The sequence below is a fragment of the Cucumis melo genome, chromosome 8, assembly GCF_025177605.1.
Source record: "Cucumis melo cultivar AY chromosome 8, USDA_Cmelo_AY_1.0, whole genome shotgun sequence".
NCBI lineage: Eukaryota > Viridiplantae > Streptophyta > Magnoliopsida > Cucurbitales > Cucurbitaceae > Cucumis > Cucumis melo.
Window position 1 is genome coordinate 13,051,326 of NC_066864.1, and position 19,491 is coordinate 13,070,816.

The window sequence follows — 19,491 nt, forward strand, 5'->3', positions numbered from 1 at the left end:
AAAGCCTCTCTAGGAAAAACAAATTTAACTTAAATAAAAATAAATAAAGAAACAAGAAAACAAAAAACAAATGTAACTAATAATCAATAATAATAATAAGTTAATAAGTTAATAATTTCTGTAAAAAAAAAAAAAAAACAAAAAATCAATAATAATAGTAATGAGAATAAATAAATAAAGTTGGAAGCAAAAGAGGAGCCGTTTCCTTCGAGGACAAGTTCGAGCGCGAGTCCGATGCAATTATCTCCCTTTCTTCTTTATTTAATTCCAATTCAATTGACTTCGACTCCCATGTTAAGCAACGCAATTTGGTATAAATTTGGGCGTTTCGGAGGATTTCTTTTTATCCTACATTCTCCGCTTTCCAATTTTTGATTGATTCGTTCAGTTTCTCCTCCTATCCCAACTTTTCAGGCAATAATACTTTCTCTCTTTCCCTGATTTCTAACTTTAGCTCAACATTCTGCCCTTTTTCTTCTGTTCAATTGTTAATCAATTGTATGTTTTAGTCATGAAATTCGTTCCGTTCTTCTTTCTGTACTAGACTTTCAATGCTTCCTTGGTGCTTGATGATGGGTATTTGGGGGGTTTTTTATGATTGTTTGATGAGGTGTTGAAGGTATTGTGGATTTATAGGTAGCACAGAGGTTGTTATAAGAAGTTATTTAATGACTTCAAAAACTTTGAGGAGGAGGCTCCATCATGGTGATGTTGATGGGAAAAGGAACGAAAAGTATGATACTTCTGGCTTTGAAGGTTTGAGTGAGCCTCTGCTTGGCAGCCATGAGTATAGTGATAGAAGCTCGGAGGTTAGAGCTTAATTCCTTAAAATTTATAGCCTTTCTACTCTTTTTTTCCCCTTTCGAATTATTCTTATCCTGTTCTTTATAAAGTGTCCTGGGTGCTTATGGTTTTGTGTTCTTTGTCTGTATTTTTTGTTTTTTCCTTTAGTAGTCTTTGGCAGTTGATTCCTTGGTTTTTTATTCTTATAAAAGGTACGCACGCTTGAAGAGATTTGGGACGATGAGCGCAAGAAGCAACAGTTACACTGGACACTTCTGTTTTCTCAGTTGATTGCACAATGGGCTCAGTGGATAGGTACAATTATTTTCTTTTAATGGATTCTGTTAATACAAGATAGAGCATTCAGATTAGTAGAACTAATTTGTAGTCTCTCATGGAATCTGATAGTTTGGCTGAAAGCTTTGTAAGGGACTTAAAGTTATTTTTTTACTTTCAATTATTTTCGTTGAATAGGAGGTCTTTATGTTGAAACAATCTCTTACAAATGCTCTTATTTTTATAATTCTTCATTATCTCATTATTCATGATGCTTGCTTCTTAAAAAACACCAGATATAGCTATATATCATAATTTATATGGTTCGACAATAGGATATGGATACATCATCTTTTAGATTTCTCTCCCAGCTATTTACAAAACATCCTGGTGTAACCTTCAGTTTGTGTAACTTCTCTAGATCAAGTAACATCTATATTTTTAGGTATTTTAGATTTGAAGTTATAGTGGTTGTTCACGTACAAGTCTATGAGGGCCAACACTACAACGGTTTGTTCTTTGTTATTAGGCACTTTAGTTCAATCAACTACTAGAATAAGGCTATATGTATTGGCTTTCTTCCTTCCGCAGATAATTTTATGTTGCACAACTGTTTTGAGTGGGTTGTGAGCTAATTGTCCTTTTTAGTTATGGATAAGAAGCATTGAAAATAGTTTTCTGTTAGTTATGGAAAATGCTTGATCGTGAAGTAGAGTAGGAAGCTTAAAATTTTTTGGAAAATACTTCTGCTAAGTTCAGCTTTCCATTGAGTTCCTATATTAGTTGATTTTAGTACATGTTATTTCTTTCAGTGATGATTCATTGGTATGATGAAATGGGGTACAAAAATGATCCTACCATGAGATAATTACAAAAAACACCTTAATTGATAGTAAGAGTGTTTAAGCTATAATTACGAAAAGGGGGAGACAACTTGCTCCATGAGATAGCTAAAAGAGAAGTTCATAAGTAATTGGCTACATTAAGAATGACATAATTGATCTTAAAAGGTGGGTAGAGGTGTGATTGGAAGCAAGGGGGCAAAGGAGCTCAAAGGAAAGTCTTTAATGTGGTTGTAAAGTACTGACTCTGCTGAAGAAGTTATTTGTCCCAACTAGCAGGTTTGATAGATAGAAATGCTTGTGAATCGATGTAGTGAGCTCAAGAAATGATGAGTATCGTGTGAAGTCCGGTACATGGTAGGCATGTTGATAACTGTTTGCTAACGCTATCTTAAATTTTGTAGCAAACATTGTCTTCGGCTCTGGAGCACTCTTTGGTCGACTTTTGCCATTTTCTTTGAGCATGCACAATGGACAAAACCATAGGGTGGCTCCACCTCTTAGTCTTTTACAGGTAAATGAAGATTTGATGCCTTATTCTCCTGAGTTGTCATTGTAATTAAATCAGAGTAATTATTTATTCAGAAGTTTACAAGCTGAGGTCTTAGTATGATTTACTAAAATGGTTATATTTGTTTTCTATGATGTCCTGTTATTAATTTGAATCATGTTTCTTGTTGAAATTCAGTTTGTTCTGTTAATCAAGATCAATAAAAGGTTAAATTACAAATTTGATCCCTGTGATTTAGAGAAAGTTAGAGTTCTATAATTTTTTAAGTTAGAATTTAGTCGTTATAATTTGATAAAATTTCATAAATTGTGCCTATGATTTGATAAAATCCCCATCAATTTATGAAGGTTTTTTATTAAACCATAGGAACTAGATTCTAGATATAAACCATGGGACTACATTTTCAATTTAACCATGGGACTCTACAGATAAGTCTTATAAATCCATTTCTAAATAAAGTTTTGATTGTGCTCACATCTGGGAATTGGAAAGCTTAAAAAGAGAGAACCTCTTTAGTATTGCAAAAGTCTTATGGAATTTCTATTGAATCAACTCACTTACGTTGGCTGTGTCAGTTTGTCATGTTTATAGGTTTGGATTTACACCCTTCATTTTTTATGTTGCAAAATTTTATAGGTAGAGTATCTGTTATCAAATGTAAAAATCTCCCCTGTTTCCTAGGAAGAAAGACTCAGGAACTTAAAGCAAAGGCTGGAAGTTCCCTTTGATGGATCTCGCATTGAACACCAAGTGAGTCCTTCAACATTTTTATGGGTTTCAAATTCTATGGATTTTGTTATATACGTTTTACTACCCTTGTTCTCTTTCAATGTCTGAAATTTAAGTATTTCCTGCAAGCTATACGTATGGAGTTCTTCTCAGATTTCATAACAAAGTGAATCCTTTTGCTGATAATTGAATGAACCAGTTTAGACATTTCCACTTCTTGTGCAAGTTTACTTAGCTATGACTCTCATGAAAATGACTTTCATGTTTGTTCATCTTTATTATGTCCTGTTCATATCAATATTTTTATGTCTGCTTGTATGTTTATTGAAAGATGTTTGTGCTTGTATGTTTGTTCCTAGATACCTACCAAAATTTTCTGTCCGTCAATATCCAAGTTAGTCAGACTTGCCGACTTGAAGTTATGCACTGGTCCTAAAAAAAGTACCGTTCTAGTATCATACATAACTTCCGTTGGTCACTGGACCAACAAGCGACTGGTTCACTTTAGGTAATCCAAGAAGGAAAAATGGTTCCGAGGAGAATTAGACTGGGAGTTCGGGAGAGGTGGGGACAAGGGTGCTTCAGTAAATTTATGTTATTCTTAGCAAGCCTATTCCATGTGTACCGATATCGTATATTTTTTATCATGGATCGATAGTAGATATAAGGTAATGATGTTAGATGGAATTTCATTATATTACTAGGTAAAATGTTTTAAATAACAAAACTAGTGAAACATTTACAAATATAACAAAATTTCAATGTCTATGTGTGTTACACATTGACACCTGATAGACATTATCATCTGTGACAGACAATGACGTTTTGCTATATTTTTAAATATTTTGGTTTATTTTGTTATATTTTAAAATAACCCCATATTACGTCCATTTTAAGGAAAAGAATGAGGGTATTGTTAGACCCCTTATTAAGCAAGTGTACAGTAGAAGGAAGAAATAGATTTTTTTAAAATAAAAAACACGTGGGATATAAGTAGGTCGGTGGGGGAAAGGTCAGTATAAGTAGTGTTTGTCTTTTGGGCGGGAAAGTCATGTATTTTGTTGTAAGAACATGTTTTTTTTTTCTGAAATCTTCTTGAGAGAGAGAGGATCAGAAATTGATAGTACAGAGAATTGAGATTTCCTCAATTCTTATCATTCTACGGAAATTGAATCAATAAAGAAGAAAATTCATCTTTGAAATTGGAGTTTCAACATTTGGTATCAGAGCAAAGATCCGTAGGGCAGAAGAATTATGGTTCAAACACGGATTGAAGAACGGTTGGAATTCATCGACCAAGAAATTGCCGGAATGAAAAAGGAACTGAGCAAAGTGTCGGCGATAGAAGTAAGTTTGAACGAAATTGCGAAGAGCATCGACTTGATGTGACTTCAATCGGAAAAGCAACAACAGTTGCTATTCACGATAATGGAGACGAGTTCGAGAGAGCGGTCGTCGATGAGTGGACAAGTGATGGAATCCGTCGCGAAAGATACTGAGAAAGCTAAGGGAAAGGAAAACGAAGCGACTTCCAATAAAATGGCAGAATCAGACCGAAATTTCGGATTTGACCGAAACGAGCGAAAAACGGACTCCGACGATGGTTTCCATGACCGAAACAAGTTCAAAAAGATCGAGATGCTGGTCTTCACTGGGGAGGATCCCGATTCTTGGTTATTTCGAGCCGAAAGGTATTTTCAAATTCATAAACTAACCGAGTCTGAAAAAATGCTAGTGTCCACAGTCAGTTTCGATGGTCCGGCGTTAAACTGGTATAGATCTCAAGAGGAGAGAGATAAATTCACCGGTTGGTCTAATATGAAAGAGAGATTATTAGTACGATTTCGTTCTAACAAGGATGGAACAATTTGCAGACAGTTTTTGAGAATTAAATAAGAAAGTACAGTAGAAGAATATATAAATCTGTTTGATAAAATGGTAGCACCATTATATGATCTGCCTGAGAGAGTAGTTGAAGATACTTTTATGAATGACCTTTTACCATGGGTAAGGTCTGAGGTAGTTTTTTGTAGACCGAAAGGGTTAGCGGAGATGATGGAAGTAGCACAGATGGTAGAAAACAGAGAGATTGTAAGAATTGAAGCCAAATTGAGTGGGTACTCGGGAGGGAAGTTGATTGGGCAGGTTAATGGAAATGGAAAAGCTGTTTCCAGTAGTGTAGCAGGGGAGAATAAAGGAAATACTTCATTTCCGATCTGCACCATTACTTTCAGGAGTTCCAGCCCAAATGAAAATCGAAGAGAAGGATCATATAAAAGGTTGCCCGATGCTGAGTTTCAGGCCAGAAAAGAGAAAGGATTGTGTTTCCGGTGCAATGAGAAGTATTCTGCAGACCACAAGTGCAAAATGAAAGAGCAACGAGAATTGAGGATGTTTGTGGTGACAAAAGATAAAGAAGAATACGAAATTGTAGAAGAAGAAAAAGAAGAAAAAAAGGAGTTGAGCCGCATAGAAATCAATGAGGATATCACTACTGTGGTTGAATTATCAATCAACTCAGTAGTTGGATTAAATGATCCCGGGACTATGAAAGTGAGGGGTAAATTGTTGGGAGAAGATGTGATTATATTGATCGACTGTGGAGCGACACACAACTTTGTGTCGGAAAAGTTAGTGAAGAAGCTTATTTTACCCATCAAAGAAACCTCACATTATGGGGTGATTTTAGGATTTGGGGCTGCAGTACAAGGCAAGGGAATTTGTGAAAAATTGGAAGTGCAGTTGAACAATTGGAAGATAGTAGAGGATTTCCTGCTCCTAGATCTTGGTGGTGTTGATGTAATTTTGGGTCTGCAATGGCTTTATTCTCTAGGAGTGACTACAGTAGATCGGAAGAATTTGTCATTGACCTTTTCTGTTGATGGAAAATCAGTGAATATTAAAGGAGATCCTAGTTTAACGAAAGCAAGGATCAGCCTTAAAAATATGATAAAAAACTGGGGTGATAAGGATGCCGGGTTCTTGATTGAATGTCGATCAATAGAAGTGAAAGCTGTAGAGAGTAATGCATGCTGTTTGCAGAGTGCAGAAGTCTTGAGCAGTGGCCCGATCAGTTCTGTCATTAATCAGTTCCAGGATGTTTTTGAGTGGCCGGAAAAATTACCACCACGAAGAGAAATAGAACATCATATACATATGAAGAAGGGAACCAATCCCATTAATGTACGTCCATATCGTTATGGTTTCCATCAAAAAGAAGAGATGGAGAAGTTGGTGAAAGAAATGTTGAATTCCGGGCTAATAAGACCGAGCACCAGTCCTTATTTCAGTCCTGTTTTATTGGTCAAGAAGGATGGTAGTTGGCGTTTTTGTGTAGATTATAGAGCAGTCAATAACGCCACGATTCCGGATAAGTTTCCTATTCCGGTAGTAGAATAATTATTTGATGAGCATTGTGGTGCAACTCTGTTTTCGAAGATTGATTTGAAGTCTGGATATCATCAAATTAGAATGGCCGATGAGGATGTAGAGAAAACGGCTTTCCGAACACACGAAGGTCATTATGAATTCTTGGTAATGCCTTTCGGGTTGACCAATGCACCGGCTACTTTTCAAGCTTCGATGAATACCATCTTCAAGCCATTTCTAAGAAAATTTGTATTGGTAGTCTTTTATGATATACTAATATACAGTAAAAATGAGGCTGATCATGTACTGCACATGGGAAAAGTGTTGTCAATTCTACAGCATTATGAATTATATGCCAATCAGAAGAAGTGTCATTTTGCACATAAAAGAATAGAGTATTTGGGTCATGTGATTTCTGGAGAAGGTGTGGCAGTGGACTCCAAAAAGATTAGAGCTATATCGGATTGGCCGCAACCCACGAATATAAAAGAAATTAGAGGATTTTTGGGTTTAACGGGATATTACCGTCGTTTTGTGCGCAATTATGGAGCTATTGCTGCTCCTTTAACTCAGTTATTAAAGAAGGGAGGGTTTAGATGGACTGATGAAGCAACCATAGCTTTTGACAAGTTGAAATCAGCAATGTTAACTTTGTCGGTATTAGCTCTTCCAGATTTCAATCAGCCGTTTGAAATAGAAACTAATGTGTCCGGTTTTGGTATTGGCGCGGTCTTAATTCAAGACAAGAGACCGATAGCATATTATAGCTATACGTTAGCTTTGAGAGACAGGGCCCGGCCAGTGTATGAAAGGGAGCTTATGGCTGTTGTATTGGCGGTACAAAGATGGCGACCTTACTTGTTGATAGGCAAATTTAAAGTGAAAACTAATCAGAAGGCACTGAAATTTTTGTTAGATCAGAGGATAATACAACCTCAATATCAAAAATGGATAGCCAAACTTTTGGGTTATTCATTTGAAGTTGTTTACAAACCGGGAGCTGAAAATAGAGCAGCTGATGCACTATCCAGAAAACCAGTTGAAGTACATTTGTTTGGGTTATCTGTACCAATAACTATCGATCTGGAAGTGATTAAAAAAGAGGTATTCCAAGACCCAAGGTATGTGAAGATTGTAGAGGAAATTAAGCAACTTGATGAACTGGCTGAGAGCAAATATTCATTGCAGAATGGGTTGCTGATGTACAAGAATCGACTGGTAATTCTAAAGCATTCTTCTTTAATACCAGCAATTTTAGACACTTTCCATAATTCTGTGATTGGGGGACACTCTGGATTTTTAAGAACTTATAAAAGAGTAGCTGGTGAACTGTATTGGGATGGGATGAACGCTGATATTAAAAAACACTGTGAAGAGTGTTTAACATGCCAGAGAAGTAAATCATTGGCTTTATCCCTAGCTGGGTTGTTGGTTCTGTTGGAAATTCCTCAATCCATATGGAGCGATATTTCAATGGATTTTGTGGAAGGTCTTTCAAAATCTAGTGGATTTGAAGTGATTTTGGTTGTGGTAGACAAATTGAGTAAATATGGGCATTTCCTGCCACTTTACTGCTAAGCTGGTGGCAGAGTTATTTGTGAAAGAAGTAGTGAGGTTGCATGGTTTTCCCTTGTCCATTGTGTCGGATAGAGACAAGATATTTCTTAGTCATTTCTGGACTGAGTTATTTCGATTATCAGGCACTAAACTGAATAAAAGTACAGTCTATCATCCTCAATCGGACGGCCAAACTGAGGTTGTCAACAGAGGAGTGGAGACTTACTTACAGTGCTTTTGTAATGAGAAACCTAAGGAGTGGGTTAAGTGGCTGCCATGGGCGGAATATTGGTATAATACCACTTTCCAACGGTCTATCGGCATGACTCCATTTCAGATTGTTTATGGACGACAGCCTCCTACTATTTTGTCTTATGGAAGCTCACTTTCTAAGAACTCAACTGTCGAAGAGATGTTGCAGGAAAGGGATACTGTTTTGATTTCTTTGCGTGAATATTTGCGCTTAGCACAAGAGCAAATGAAAGTGTATGCGGATCGTAAAAGGAGAAATGTAGAATTTTGTGTGGGTGATTATGTGTTTCTGCGTATCCGTCCTTATCGACAGGTTACTTTGCGTAGAAGACGAAATGAAAAGCTTTCTCCTTGGTTTTTTGGTCCGTATAAAATTGTAGAGAAGGTTGGGCCTGTTGCTTACCGCCTTCAGTTACCAGAAAGTTCAAAAATTCATCCTATTTTTTATGTATCACAGCTGAGAAAGTTAGTCGGACAGCATGAGGATTCACAGCCAACTATTCAGTTTGTTGATGAGAACTATGTGTGGAAATCTATTCCGGAAGAGGCTGTTGAATATCGAAAGACTGTGGCTGGACAATGGGAAGTTTTGGTATGCTAGGAAGGTTTACCTAAGCATGAAGCTACTTGGGAATCTTACGATGAAATGCAGTTAAAGTACCCAACTTTTTACCTTGTGAGGACAAGGTAAATTTGAAAGGGGGAAGTAATGTTAGACCCCTTATTAAGCAAGTGTACAGTAGAAGGAAGAAATAGATTTTTTAAATAAAAAACACATGGGATATAAGTAGGTCGGTGGGGGGAAAAGTCAGTATAAGTAGTGTTTATCTTTTGAGCAGGAAAGTCATGTATTTTGTTGTAAGAACATGTTTTTTCTGAAATCTTCTTGAGAGAGAGGATCAGATATTGATTGTACAGAGAAGTGAGATTTCCTCAACTCTTATTTTCCTCAACTCTTATCATTCTACAGAAATTGAATCAATAAAGAAGCAAATTCATCTTTGAAATTGGAGTTTCAACAGATATATTGGTAAGGGTAGGAGAACTCGGGCTATTTTACTTCAAATTTGATGGGTAGAATACTTTTATAACAATTAAAAATAATTTTAGCCAAACAATTCAACAAGGCCAATGTTTCTCCCCATTCTACGTCACTCAAAGCAAGTTCAAGAGGAAAAAGTATACTCCCTTACTCTATTCTCTCTCGACCCAGACAACTAAATCACATGAGCGTATACTGATTAATATTGTAATTGACTTCTCACTTCTCACTTGTATAAGCACTTCGTATCAGTTCAGTAAAAGATGATTGCTTTTGAAACATTTTTGTTGCTTGGTTCCAATAATTTAGAAGTGTTTTATCGAGTTAGAATTTATTTTTGAAGGATCAATTTTTACATATTTCCAATACCGAAAAAAGATAAAGATGAAAAAAATTGAAATTCTATGAATATTTTATTGAATTATGGTTGGAAAGGAACTTCTTGATAAATGGTTTATCTCTGAGGAAGAAGTTAAGATTCTATTGAACTGGGTAGCATGGGCACTTTTGTTGTGGTTTTTTTCCCCTTTTCTTTTTGGTAAGAATCCACAGCGCTTTCATGGAGAAAAATAAAAGAATATACCAGGGTTGCACAAAAGAAAAAATGAAGTTCCAACCAAAAAAGGGTGCCTGACCCCTAATTACAGAAGAAGACTCCAATCCAAAAGAATACGATCAAATGTAATCATAATTACAAAAAGGTCCATTGACCATACCCACAACAAGCGTTAAACCACCATCTCCGAAACTTCCTCGCCCGATCTCCCCACCTCTTTTAAAATTATATTATCCATCTTAAATTCTCAGTCCAAATGCCTCACAAAATTGCATAAGAAGTTATCCTGCCACAAAAGTGTAACCCACTCTGAATGGAGAATGGGAAAGTACCTTCTCTATTTGAGCTATGCCATCTCTATTCCAAACCCATAGACTCCAAATTCTCTCAACAAACAGCTCCAAAGGTTTATCCTCCAGTGCCCTTTGGCTGCTTTATTTTTTTTTCTTTGTGTCCTTAATATCTTTTTCCTCTAAGATGCATGATCATAGACCTGGGACATGGACACGGATATGATACAAAACGGCAATACACCAATTTTAAAAAAAAATAATAAATAAATAAATAATAAAAAACTAGGACACAGACACATTACAAATACACTATTTTCTGTCATTATTTTAGGACATATAAGTTTAACATAGAATACTAAATGTACACTAGAAAAACATAAAATGTTGAGTTAATTAACAATTGTACGTATTTTCAATGTATGTATGCATGCATATATATTGTTGGGTTTAACATAATAGGTAAGGTGGGAGATTCAAAGATCTGAACTCATAGACAAAAATACCTATTTTATGCAAGTTAAGCTAATGTTCATGTTGGCAAAATCTTTTATATTTACATTATAGCAGTAATTTGTATTAATTTGTCAGATTATTTCCTTTTCTGTAATTCGGTGGATATTCTTCTGCTTAAGAAACTCATCCATCCTTGTGAACGAGAAAATAAATGGGTATTCTCTTGATATTTTAGATGTCATGAGGGCAGAAGGTCCTTTGTTCAAATTCCTATAATGTTATTATTATTTTCTTTCCAATTACTTTACGTCCGCTTGTTTGATCTTATAAATTTTCAAGCCCGCAAGTGAGAGGAGTGTGGAAGTGTGTATTTAATTAAATTTATCGTAACCTATGAACTTAAACTTTTGGGTTGATTGGTAATTTAAGAAAAAGCTATTGAGGGAGTGATAGAGAATAATTGGAGGGAGGATTTGTGTGATGGAAGCTTAACGAAAGAATCTGTGAGACTAGAACTTAGTAAAGAGTATTTAGTAAAGTAATCCATTTTTCTACAAGAGATCAAGGGTGAAGTGTTTATATCAAAAGTTTTGATATACAACATAACAATTTGTTTTTTTTTTTTTTTTGAAAAAAAAAAATCTATCGAAATATGCTTCAGAATTGTAGCCAAACATAAGTATTTGCAGTGGGGAGTGTGTTTCTAGTTGTTGATGACGTAAAGGTACTTCATAACATACTATTTCTTCTTTCTGGATGTTAGACCTATTGACTTGTGCAGACTTCTCCTTGATTTGTATAACAAAACCCCTTGCACCTTCAGTGTTCTATACAATTCAAAGGGATGATTAGAAACCTTGAGTAATATCACTGGTTGTCCCATGAGATCCTGTAAGATTAGTTAGTGACATTGGTCGAGGTGTGTGTAAGCTGGTTCTGACACTTATGAATGTAAAAAAGATTAAAATACAATAAAGAATGTTTAACAAGAATTTGGCTATTCAGTCCATTTTTTGGGATGGAAAAATAAATGAATCCGTGCATTGTAGGATGCTCTGAAAAGGTTATGGAGGTTGGCATATCCAGACAGAGAGCTTCCACCTCCTAAATCTGAGCTCTGGAAGGACATGGGTTGGCAAGGTACCGATCCTTCAACAGATTTTAGGTGAGTACAATCTTTGATCTTTTGAAATGATCCCTCGTTTGTTTCATCCCCTTCTGTTAATATTTAGTATTCTTCTATATTTTTGTAGAGGTGGTGGATTTGTTTCACTGGAAAATCTCATATTCTTTGCCCAGACATATCCGGTTTGTTTCCTTTTCCTATGTTTTAATATTTTCTCTTCCTTTGTTTGATGCTCTATCTTTTCTATTATGTTCTATATATCTGATTCTTTGATCGGACATATAGTAATAAATGTAATTATCTTTGTTTGTATGGAAACACTAAGATTCCGATTGAAAACTACATAACTACTGTCATAATATAAGTAATAAACGAAAATATTTAGTGACTACCCTTACAGTACTTGATTCATGAACCACGGAATTGAATTACTTCACTAGTGGTTAAAAGCGCGATACTGAAAAGCATTGTGTTTTTTAAGTCATTTCAGTGAGGATTTATCAAGCTTTAGGGTTAAAAAATAGTTAAAAAGTATGCTATTTATCGTCCCTCCTATTGTGAATGACTGCCCCTTTTACTTGGCTCAAATTATTCAGGACTTGCTGAATGTGCTAGATGCACTAATTTTGTCTTGTTTTGGATGTGAGCATGCAAGTCGGTCCAGCTTTGCGAATAGTTCTAATTAGATCTCCAAGTGATATTATCTCTTTCCTTTTTGGCTAAATTGATTATATATCGTCGGTGATTAACCAATGTAAATAGTCGGTTGGATTCCTGTACAGGAGTCATTCCGCAGATTGTTGTATAAGAAGGATGGTAAGAGAGCAGAGTGGGAATATCCGTTTGCTGTTGCTGGCATTAACATTTCGTTTATGTTGGTGCAAATGTTAGATCTCCAATCAGGTAAGATGGATGTTTTGTTTTCGTTGAGTTTTCAAGTTTTTTCTCAAGACACCGATCTGGAAGAAATTTTCTAATTTTTCTATAAGCATCAATTTACATGTCGGAACCCCTTGTCTTTTAGTGAGTTTCTGTGAGTTTGTTTTTTGTTTTTGTTTTCTAATGACCTTGTTTCCTTTTATCTTTTTCCCAAAGAAAGTTGTTTATAAAAAAATTAATGCTCAATCCATCCTGGTTTGCCTAGTGGTAAATAAAGGACATAACTTTTATAAAACGGTAAGAGGTCATGGGTTCGATTCATGGTCATCTTCCTAGGTAATATCTCATGAATTTTCTTGACACTCAAATATTGTAAGATTATGTAGGTTGTCCCTTGAGATTAGTCAAGGTGAGCGTAACCTAGCTTGGACACTCACAAATATGAAAACAATATGTTTACATTGTCCGTCATTCAAACATTCTTGATCGAATCTTGAATCCTTAATAAATGATTGAAGTAATATTTTGTTGCAGGGAAGCCAAGTTCATTGGCAGGGATTCGTTTCTTAGAACTTCTAGAGCACGACGAGATGGCATTTGATAACCTCTTCTGTGTAGCCTTCCAATTGATGGACGCTCAATGGCTTGCAAAGCGCGCTTCCTATATGGATTTCAATGTAAATAATTTCTAGAAATATTTGACCTTTCAAGTTTATAAACAATGTTGAAATGAAGAATCATCATCATCTCTGACATGGAATCTTACTTTTCAGGATGTTTTGAAGTCTACCAGAAGTCAGTTAGAACGTGAGCTTGAACTTGAAGATACCTCGAGTGTGAAAGAATTGCCAGCCTACAATCTCTTGAGAAGATAATCTTCTTTCTCCCATCATTAACTTCTTCATTCAGCCATAGTTCTCTCTATCTGATCTTTCCTTATCTTCCAATTTTTGTGTTGTTTATCCAAAAATTGCATTTGTAATAAAATTTAAAAGGGGAAAAAAAGAAAAAAAAGAAGAAAAAGAAAAGTTAAAAACAACCACACATTTGCTCATGAAAATAGAGTAAAATTGTTACGAATTTCCTCTCTGGTATTAAGTCCAAAGCATTGTATATAATGGAAAGGAGAAGCTGTGAGCTATAAGATTATAACTGGATGTCCCCACTCTCTGTCTCTCAATTTATATATTTGTATAGGGTGAGGCATGGTGTTCGAAGATTTGACGTCAGAGCCCATGTCTTAACCATTTAAACTGTGTTCAGATATTCAGAGCACGTCTTAACACCATTTGCGCTAATGCTTTGGTTGGTTAGTGTATCTCTTATCAATATGTTTTTCACGCATCGGAAACTTTTATGTTTTGAAAATTAATTACATTCCGGGCTCATGGTTTTAGAAAGTGAATGTGACATTTCTTTTAAAGCCGAACATTTATCAAGTCTTTTTTCTCTCTATTCTTCATTTTCTTTGAGAGAATTCTTTGCACGTGGTCCTGGAATTGTTATATTTTAAAACTTAAGAACTAAATTTAAATCAAATTTAAAATTAAGATTATATGTATTATATCTTGAAATCTAGGAATGGAATGAAAACTAAATCCAAAATATGGAGACCAATTTTTTTTTTAAAAAAATAGAGTTCAATGGTAAATCAAACATAACAATTAGTTAGGGATGGCAACAGGCTGGGGACGTTAACAATTTTAGTATATAATATGTGACACGTGTGATATTTATATATTGTTTACTCATTTGAATAAATAATTAAATTAATGTGTACCTTTTTAATATAAAAATTAATTTTCTTATTTTAAATGGAGGAGGAAGGATGAGACGAATAATTAGGAATTTTTTCTTCATCATTGATCCCGTTTTCATCTTAAACGTGAGTTCTCAACTCCAAAGGGATGTTTAGAAGGTTGTAACGTAATCGGGTTGGGACGGGTTTGGATTCTAAGCTCATATTTGGTTTATCGGATTTGAGATGGTTTTGAATTCTCAATTCCTTAAGACTCGCATACATTACAAAGTGACCATCTATATGTGCAACTTTATGTAGGATGCAAGTTTCTACTACGATTTATAAAGAAAGAAAATATGTCATCGTCCAAATTAAAGTGTAAAATTGTACAAAATACTTTTGACCCAAGTAGTTGATCTGTTTTTTCTTTTTTTTCCTGAAAAAGAGGTTGAGGATTATTGGTTTTGATTAATTTTGATCTTTCCATTTCTAAATTGAGGGCTGAGTGATTCATAGCCATTGTTTTAAGTTGTTAATATCTATATAAACATGGAAGCATATACATACACACAAACACGTATAGATACACATGGAAAACAAGATTATAGGTTGGTTCTAAACTAAAGCTAACTTTTTTATTAATTTCAGCTGTTATACTTTTATAATGACTATGTAGTTATATGTTAATTAACATCCGTAAAAGCTGAAATTAAATTTTAATCTTTTGGTACTCTAAAGTGTCTCCAATCTATAAACACGTGATTAAAGATTTCATCTTTGCAACATTAGCAATATTTAAATTGCTGTGACAAAATTTCAAAACTAATTAAGAAGTATGCTTAAATCAATTGAACTATGTTGAGCTTATTTTTCCTGAAATTAACAATGAACAGAAATAAGAATGAGAAAGTGATTTCAATTTCCTTCAAATAAACACTACAATAGAGGCCCCTACCATGCCATTTTTACCTCAAGAATCAAGGCACATTAAACAAATTCTACAAAATTTACAATAGAAACGTTGGTAAATTCTCTCTTAACATGTTATAGCAAAAAAGTTTTTAGAAAGAGAATTATTCGTCTAAATCAGATACATCATTTCACCAAGTGATTATCTTCATGGTAACAACAATTTTTCATCATCAAAAGCTATCCCCTGAAATCAAATATCAAAATTCTCTGCTTTCAAAACCTTGATCACCAATAATAACAACAATAAAGTCCTATCTCCAGTCTCTTATCAGGCATAAAAAGGATTCAGACTACATTCAAAATTGGATTGTGGTCGAGAGGATTTGGAGTTTTAAGAAGACTCTGATTCCGAGTTCGCAAACTCTTCACTTGAATCAAGCTCTTCTGCTGGTGCTGTTTCATCTGACTTTTCAGGCCCGGGACCGGCTGAAACTTTCACCATTGATGGACGTAAGAGTCTGTCACCAAGCAAGAATCCTTTACGGAACTCGTCGAGTATGATACCGTCCTCAAACTCTGTGGAGTCCTCCCTCATAATTGCTTCATGAAGCTGTAGGAAGAAATTGATTAAACAAGTTTCAACTTACCAAACTTGGTCCCCAAAAAGTGAGATAAAAAAGCAGATCCCTGATTAGTTCCATGTTTGATCATGCCATGCTAGTTTTGAATGCATATCAAATAGAATTCAAAATTGAAAACACATAAACACATTACCTTAGAATTCGATGGGATTGAAGATAGTCGAAAACTTGAACAGATACAAGAGATTAGTCACAATATCAGATAGAACTAATAGCTTTGTCATTGATAATAACAATTTGAATAAGTTACAATATTTCAGGAGAAGGCCTCCTAGAAAGATAAATTGTCAAGGAAAAATCACCTATTGAATGAAATAGACTGATTGGCAGACTAGTAAAGTCTTCAACCTTTTTGCTCCAACAATGACACTATCAGATTCACTCTGAACCTGGTCTAGATCTTCAAATTTATCTTCAATAACTCTTTTATTGAGCTCCAACCATAAAACCGATAACGGATCCAAGATAGCACAGTTCCAAAGTAACTTTCTCTTCTTTGATCCTTTTCCATGAAAAATAACCCATATAAGACGCATTACTTCTTATGGATGGATCCAGGGAACTCCACCAATAATTTACATCACATACTTTTGTTTACAAAAATTATAAAAGAAATTTGATTCACACTCTCATCATTTTAAATGCAGAGCAAAAGTGATGGCTACTGAAATCATTCGGTCTTTGCATTAGCTGATCACATCTCTTGGTTTTTTTATGGTCAAAATAGACACAAATAAAGGAACCTTCAAGGGTTGGTTAGGTTTTAAACCATATTCATATTTGAGATTACAAGATCAGATATCAGAAAAAGTTCATCCAGTCATGATCGTAACTTTTCCAAGGGAAGGTCCTACAGTTCCACAAGTTCTAGAGTCTGACCTCAGTCTTACTGGAATAAATGGTATTAAATATATACCACCATTTTACTCATCAAGTTGATGGATAAATCCACCATGGGCATACTTTAAGAAGAGAACAATTTGTTAACGAAAACAGGTTCACCAATTATTAAGTTTTAAGAAGTAACCAATATGGGAAGTGTCAAGGAAAATGGATGGTCACGTTAAATAAAAGAGACTACAGGTTAACACATGGAATACAAGTTCACTTATTAAGCTCTACTGATTGATTAATAGTGAGAACTTTGATGAATAAGGGGAAAACGAGGCACATGAGACACAAGAATGATTACTTGACAAGAAGAAAAAACTCACCAGTGGGTCAAACGGTTTCCCAATTGTCTCAACAGGAACTACACCCAAGGAGCCCAAAATCTCGGTGAACTGCTTATAGATGCTCTGGTAACTCTGGTTGATCTTCTCTTCCCCCTCTGTCTCCACCTTGATCTGTGCCCTAGCTCTCTCAAAATTATCCAGGACACCTAATAAAGTCTCTACTACTTCTCCTTGAGCATTTTTTACCAATGAAAGACGTTCTCGCTCTGTTCTCTTCCGAAAATTATCAAAGTCAGCACTGATCCTCAAAACTCGATCCTTCTCTACAGAAAGTTCTTCAATTAAGGAATTCAACTTTCTTTCAACTGCGAGCTTTTCATCTTCAATTGACTTCAGAAAAGACTCTATTTCAACTATTTGAGCTCCATTGTTATCAGATAACGCCTGCTTATAGGACTGAAGTGCTGCTACAATGACTGACTGAGTGGAATCCTCAGCATTAACTTCTGAGTCATCACTTATGTCATTATCACTTGTCGCATCTTCTACACCGGTATAACTAACAGAAGAATCCTGTTACATAAATATATGAGCAACGAGGAAGTGCATGGGCACGATATCTGTACAAACTTAGTTAAAACAATCTAAATCCATGCCATTCGAATTAATTTTCCATAGTCAGAAGTTATTACATTCTCTAAACATTCAATATCCAAAAATCTTCCAATTTTAGCAAAAATCAAATCAATTATCTATATTTTTAGGTCTAAAAGACCACAATTTGTGTTTTATGAACCATGTTATTTCAACATCTAAATTTTAGTCTTGAACTGAATGGAGCTTATAGACCCAGCATTTGATTATATTATTGTAGTATATACAAAGTTGCATAGGACACACGAGGAATCAGAAACTATTCAGTATTAGACTTGGAGAAAAGCATTGATATCTTCTTTTTCACATAAACTTACTGAGAGCAATACGGCAAAAGGTGTCAACAAGAATGATTAAACCAAACTCGAATGATGGGCCCAGAACTACCAAGCTGCTTCGATACTCCATTTGTTTAGTTACCACAAAAAATTGAGATATTAAGTGGATATTCCAAAGGTGAGATTTGAGGAGGGTCTAAAACTCTTAATATATTTGTCTTCAAATCTCTTCCTAGACATCATTTGGTTGAGTAATTAAGAACCCAGAAATAGAAAATGAATTGAGATAATGTCAGAATGCCACATTCCCACTTACTAAAATGTTTCCATTTCCAAACAGCAAAGCAAGAAGCAGCCTCGCTCCACTCCAAAGTCCAGTTGATAACATTAGATAATAACAACGAGATCCTATTCCCATCAATTGCACAGCATAAAGTAATACCCACACCCACCAACAATATCTAACCTAACCAACTAAAGAGTCAAACTGCAAAAGTAGGGTAAAGAAACAGCAACTCCCAGAAGAAGAAAAAGAAGAATTAGGAGTACCTCAGCCTCAGAATCGCGAACTTCCTCTTCAAGCTCGCTAATTTCCGTTTCACCGGAGGAAGCAAAAGGCCGCTTGGGGAAGCGGAGAGAAGGAGGACGAGTTGAAAACTTGGAGGAATTGATAGAACAAATGAAAGAGTGAGAGGTTGTAAAGGATAAAGAAGAGGGTTTTAGGGTGGATTTGGATAAGGAAAAGGCGGAAACACTCGCCGGAGCGGTTGCCTGAAAAAATGGAGTTCTGAGGAGGGTCGCCATAGAGAATTTACAAAGCAAAGAGAGAAAGAGAGAGAGATAAGGGTAGAGAAGAGAGAAGAAGGAAGTGGTAGATGCCAGAAAGGTTGTGTTTTTGGATTAAATTATATTATTAATATTTTTCCAACTAAAATATTTTATTAAATTATAATGAGGAATTTGATTGCAATTGCAAAAGGTTTTCGTTAAATTGCAAATAATTCATTGACATGTTTTCTTAAATTTGATATTAACCTAAGAGATGTTTTCAATCTAAATGTCAGTGTGATATGTGATTTATTTAATATTTAATAGAAAATATTCCTTTACTAATTTCAATTTTGTACGATAAATTTTTATAAATATAACAAATCGTTTAAATATTTACGTAATAAAACTAAAAAACACATGAAGGTGACCATTTTTTTAAAAAATATTTTAGGTTTTTCTTCTTTTTTCATCGTCTTCTTTATCTTCCTCTTTGACATTTTTTTTCTTTTCATCTTCTTTTTCTCTTTCTCTTTTTTCTTTTAAACTATTATTTGGTTTAAAATCCTGTACCAAATATAAAATATCTAATTTTTTTCAAACTATTATTTAGTTATTCAAGATCAAATCTAAACGATCGTTTAGCTAAATCTA

General features: G+C 34.9%; 2 protein-coding genes across 4 annotated transcripts; one reads left to right on the top strand and one right to left on the bottom strand.

Moving 5' to 3' along the window:
• Positions 1 to 201: 201 nt before the first annotated feature.
• LOC103495866 (uncharacterized) lies at positions 202 to 13,930 on the top strand. Its single transcript, XM_008457542.3, has 10 exons — positions 202 to 414; positions 637 to 809; positions 996 to 1,098; positions 2,306 to 2,415; positions 3,094 to 3,162; positions 11,713 to 11,828; positions 11,917 to 11,971; positions 12,572 to 12,692; positions 13,203 to 13,345; positions 13,442 to 13,930. The coding sequence occupies exons 2-10, from the start codon at positions 669 to 671 to the stop codon at positions 13,541 to 13,543; spliced, it is 960 nt and encodes a 319-aa protein (XP_008455764.1). The 5' UTR covers positions 202 to 414; positions 637 to 668; the 3' UTR covers positions 13,544 to 13,930.
• Positions 13,931 to 15,430: 1,500 nt separating this feature from the next.
• On the bottom strand, positions 15,431 to 18,995 carry LOC103495867 (uncharacterized). Of its 3 annotated transcripts, XR_538983.3 has the most exons (4): positions 18,619 to 18,968; positions 17,177 to 17,710; positions 16,265 to 16,464; positions 15,784 to 15,931 (listed from the first exon to the last, which is right to left on the bottom strand). XR_538983.3 is itself a non-coding variant. In XM_008457545.3 (3 exons), exons 1-3 carry the CDS (start codon positions 18,871 to 18,873, stop codon positions 15,713 to 15,715), a joined length of 1,008 nt encoding a protein of 335 aa, XP_008455767.1. In that variant the 5' UTR covers positions 18,874 to 18,995; the 3' UTR covers positions 15,431 to 15,712. The 3 variants fall into 3 exon arrangements, 2 of the variants coding, with proteins under 2 accessions (XP_008455767.1, XP_050945352.1); XM_008457545.3 differs by lacking the exon at positions 16,265 to 16,464 and having other exon boundaries at positions 15,431 to 15,931; positions 18,619 to 18,995; XM_051089395.1 differs by lacking the exon at positions 15,784 to 15,931 and having other exon boundaries at positions 16,149 to 16,464.
• Positions 18,996 to 19,491: the final 496 nt, after the last annotated feature.